This window comes from Sinohyriopsis cumingii, chromosome 12 (assembly GCF_028554795.1).
Source record: "Sinohyriopsis cumingii isolate HCF-2022 chromosome 12, ASM2855479v2, whole genome shotgun sequence".
Classification (NCBI taxonomy): domain Eukaryota; kingdom Metazoa; phylum Mollusca; class Bivalvia; order Unionida; family Unionidae; genus Sinohyriopsis; species Sinohyriopsis cumingii.
In genome coordinates this window covers 90,659,903-90,664,635 of record NC_142972.1, presented here as the reverse complement: position 1 = coordinate 90,664,635, position 4,733 = coordinate 90,659,903, and the positions used below count along the sequence as shown (strand labels likewise).

The following is a 4,733-nucleotide window of genomic DNA, read 5'->3' as shown; positions in this document are numbered from 1 at the left end:
AGTGTATTTGAAGCATCTGTCAATCAAATACATCACAACAACAGTCAGCTAATCTTATTTTGGTACATAATATAGACCTACCATCTATTATGCCCCATACAATATTGAAATCCCATATTGAATGCTAGCTTTCAAACACAGGGAACTGAAACAGGGGCATTATAACTGGACAGTTAGCTGGGAGTCTAAAAGCAATTATATTTGACATGAGTGAAAGTCACACTTGCTGATAACAAGGTGATGACATATAAAGCAAACACTGGCAGGCAAGCATCAAAATCTAGAGAGATTCAGACCTGGGGACTGTCCTAGAAGTTAAATCCATCTATGTGTCGCGGATGAATATGTTTGCAACAGGAATGGAGGAGATCCTGGAAGCGCCCAACCTTCTGGTACCCCTTGAGGTGACATTTTATGGAGAAGTGGCTTCCGACCAAGGGGGACCAAGGAAGGAGTTCCTCACTCATATGATGCAAGAGATAATAAAAGAAGAATGTAGACTTTTTGAAATGACTGAGGAGGGTGCATACACACTGAAAGATGACTCCGGTGGACTTGAAAGGAAATACTATTTTGGTGCAGGACTAGTTTGTGGTAAGTGTTATATTTTCGTTACTTGCTGTAGATTTAATTTTTACTATGCTGGTCATAATTCGGCTATCAATGGACAACATATTTGCGATGTGAAAATTAGGCAGAGCACAATATGCTTTCATGTTAATTTTTGTGGTAAATAGCTTTGGTCTGCAATTTGGTAAGCAATCGATAAAGCAAATCGTTTGTCGCGTAAATTAATGGTATAGGTCTTTCATTCTGTTATTGAACGAAAGTATACTCTCTCTCTCTCTCTCTCTTGACATAAAAAGCGATCTTAACTGTTTTAGCTAAAATATTTCTGACATTCTTTAAGTCCTATACCTCAGTTTCAGTTTACACGACATTGTTGCAGGCATGGTCAATACATTACTATTTTTGGCGTGGCACTCATGTGTCACGCGTATTTCAACACCTAGTAAGATGTGATTGCGATGACCCACATTTCTTGCTTAACAGGCTTTGCTTCGTTTTTGGAGTTAATAAGCGTGAAACAGAAAAATGATTCATTTGTTTTAAATATATCTTTCATTTAATATCACACGCGCGTCATCTTTGGTACTTTCTAAAGTACCCATTCTATTCTTGTTAACAATATTTTTAGGTTTGTCATTGATGCAGAACGGGCCTCAACCATGTTTCCTAACAGAAGAAGAATTGGAAATGCTCCTGTCCCAAAACTTAACACCAGTCCAGGCACAATTCAGAGATGGCTTAAATCGGCTTGGTTTTGTTGATGTAAGCACAAATGAGTATCTAAACTTTCCCAAACCTGCAGCTGTAACCCGGACCTATAAATCTCTTGTAACCTGTTATTATTATACACTAAAAATCTTGGCAGTGATTTTGGGACCACAATATACAATATAGCTTGTTTATTAAACAAGGATTGTAAACATTGTTAAGGTTATTTTAAAAGCATAAGCTGATCATGTATTAGATTATGTGAATATCAGCTAATCTCATCAAGCTTTCTAAATTTAGTACCCATCGTATTTTCCAATTCTTGAGAAGTAAACTGAAGATGCGCATAACTAGATAAAAATCAAACTGATAATAAAGTCTTATGTGCAAATAGACGTTATGGTACAAAGTCCATTTTGTTATTGCAACCTTGCCAATGAAACAGTTTGGGTCAATTGCAACTTTTTTATGTATTGAAATGTTACTTTTCAGTTAATGCGCCGAAAGCCGTGTATTAAATATCTCTTCAGGCCTTCTGCAAGGTCAACTCTGACACAGAGAAAATTGATCCATGTCCTAAAACCAGTATTCTCAGATATCGGATCTAACAGAAGATTGAAGGAGGATGGTACATATAAAAAATTCATAGCATACCTTAAAGAAGTTTCAGGTAAATATATAACATCTGTAAAGATAACAAGAAAGAGGTAGTTCTGATTTCATAGATTATAGATATACATTTATCAAAATGAAATATGTGGTAAATGTTTTTCGTTTGCGTCATGGTTATAATTGAACTAGTTTCTTAAAGATTATTATTAATATAATGATATTACATGTTTACTCCTGAATTACTCCATACTATCTAAATTGTATCTGTGTTCAGTTCGTTGTACCTATGTTGTGTTAGATTAGCATGATTACTAGGACTCCAATATATACACATTTTGAGAGACATTCGATGCGAAAGGTTTATATAGCCTCTAAAGAGAGGTGGACATTTTCTTCTTTTACATTCACATTTCTACGACTTATTGCAAAACAGTATGTTCAGTCCTTCTTTGTGGCAGCTAGCTAGGTTTGCATAAACGATGTGATGTGATGTGAATTGGATTTTTAACGTAGCTTTAACAATTTTTCAGTCATATCGCTACGATGTCTGCAATGTGGCAGTTTATAGTGATGTCTAGCACTGGGGCATCATGCCGCAGACATGTAGTATGATGTCCCACCCAGTCACATTATCCTGACACCGGGCCGACCAGTCCTAACACTAACCTCTTAATGCTGAGCGCCAAGCGAGGCAGCTGTTAGTACCGTCGGCCGGGGATCGAACCCACGACCTCCTCCATCCGACATAAACGATAAACACACACACAAACACAGATATATATATATATCATTGTGTAGTATAAAAAACGTGACATTTCCATTTCAGCAAGCTTCACATGTTCAAATATAAAATATATTGCTTTTTGTTTCACATGAAATATATTCGGCATTAACACATGAAAACAACATTTTAATTTTATTAAATAACAAACTTGCTCTTATGTTTATTGTATGAAACCTACTCCTGAACAGAATGCTAGAAGAATCACTCTTCAGCACGCAACCACCATCCCTTATTTTTGTATTCACCGCACTGTGAACGGCATTCAGTATCAGCGAGCGGCTATTGGTACATCAGCACATTCAAAACTGGAATTCACTCCGATTAGTCTATATCTTTGGCCTTGTGATAAAACATTTATGACTATTTGGCATCCATTTCACTATACTGCAAGTTTTCTTTTTTAAATTTTCGTTTCGTATTCTAGGGAAGTAAATTAGTTGTTTACAAAACTTGCTGGTTTTGGCGTTTTTCTGTCACTTGGTTTAAGATCATATATTTGAATATATATATATATATATATATATATATATATATATATATATATATATATATATATATATATATATATATATATATATATATTTGTGGTGTGTGTGTATGTGGATGTGTGCAGTTTAGTCTATTATTTGCATATTATCAATGTCATCTATATATAGCGATAATGATTTTAATTCATTAGGATAGCACAAACTTCATAAAATAAGACTTTCACAATGCATCACAATTTCATGCACACCTAGAAATAAGATTTTCTTATCAATATTATTTGGTAAATGAATAATATTGTTACATTATTATCAGTGGCGTAGCTATATCTCACCACGGACCACACATACAACTTTTTGCACCGCCATCCCCCCTCCCCCCTTACTGTCACTTTAAATGATTTTTTTTTCTGGTTGGGCCGTACCCAAAACACTTCCGGGCCCCACAGCACGGCTGTACCTGCTACTAAGGTAGTTACGCCACTGATTATCATGGTACAATCGAATACTATGTATTGCCTACTTATATGAAATCCTGGCAAATGAAAATATGAAAATCTAAAATTTGGCTGACTAAGAAATAAGAACATCATGTCAAATCAAATTTATTAATGTTATTAAAGAAATATAACAGACATTTCGTTACTTACATATATTTATCAGTAGTATTTCGTAGAATTTTGTTTTGACCAATGTTTACGCAATTATACATACTGAATGCCGTCCAAAGCAGGTTTCGATAAGGTACCGTCTCAAGAAAGTGTAAACAGCGGAAATGAGATACATATAAGACTATTGTAAAATTTCAAAATAAAACATTGTTACGATTCTGTGGTCTGAAAGTAATGAGCCTAATGTAGCAACACCGTTAAGTTTTGTACAATTTACAAATAATTTAGTTCTATAAGTTATGAAATGAAACTTTAAGAGGAACTTAAAGTATTATGAATTCAATCGAAAATAACACTGTGAAGTGTCGAAGTTTGAATTGCAGTGAACTTTAAAGTTGAATGTGTTGGTCATGAACATTTTATCGCGTTTAAGCCAGAAAAGTGGTTATGAGGGATCACTTCGACCTTTCTTCGTTCATCTCCGCCCATGTCCGTGTAAACTTCAAAGGGGCAGCATTCAAACTAAGTGAAATTCACCGGGCTATCTTAACACGGCCCTTACAAAGTAAACATTTGAGCAAACAACCCTAACCGCTTGGTAGGAACCTATGTCCACTTGTCATTTTCAAAGGGAAATAGTTACGCACCGTCGTTCACAGATTCCGACCTGTCTAAACCTGATGAAAGGAATTATTTCTTTGGGAAAAATTAGGGACCGCTGCCTACGACTGGGCAGAATAAATTAAGGCGTACACTTTAGAAGCAATCAGACTTTAAAGTGACGACCTTAGTCAAAATTCATAAGTCTGAAATTTCCTGAAAGAGGAGTCTAGACTTCGGAGGAGGCCTAAAGACAATATTGCTCTCCTTGTTAAACAAGAAAAGGACCAGGAGACCGTCTTGTAAAAGAAAGACAGGTTTTAATGCTCGGAAGCGTATGTTCTGAAAGAGAACATCAACAAG

The 4,733-nt window shown here is 35.6% G+C and overlaps 1 protein-coding gene across 1 annotated transcript; it reads left to right on the top strand.

Moving 5' to 3' along the window:
- Window positions 1–273: 273 nt before the first annotated feature.
- Window positions 274–2,870, top strand: LOC149786962 (E3 ISG15--protein ligase HERC5-like). Its single transcript, XM_089976006.1, has 4 exons — window positions 274–594; window positions 1,199–1,332; window positions 1,771–1,948; window positions 2,863–2,870. The coding sequence occupies exons 1-4, from the start codon at window positions 339–341 to the stop codon at window positions 2,868–2,870; spliced, it is 576 nt and encodes a 191-aa protein (XP_089832132.1). The 5' UTR covers window positions 274–338.
- The last annotated feature ends 1,863 nt before the right edge of the window (window positions 2,871–4,733 follow it).

Bases quoted from the DNA above. Each gene is read 5' to 3' on its own strand.
- LOC149786962 (XM_089976006.1), top strand. From the start codon at position 339: ATGAATATGTTTGCAACAGGAATGGAGGAGATCCTGGAAGCGCCCAAC. The intron at 595-1,198 runs GTAAGTGTTATA...CAATATTTTTAG, and splicing joins TGGTGCAGGACTAGTTTGTG to GTTTGTCATTGATGCAGAAC. The intron at 1,333-1,770 runs GTAAGCACAAAT...GTTACTTTTCAG, and splicing joins ATCGGCTTGGTTTTGTTGAT to TTAATGCGCCGAAAGCCGTG.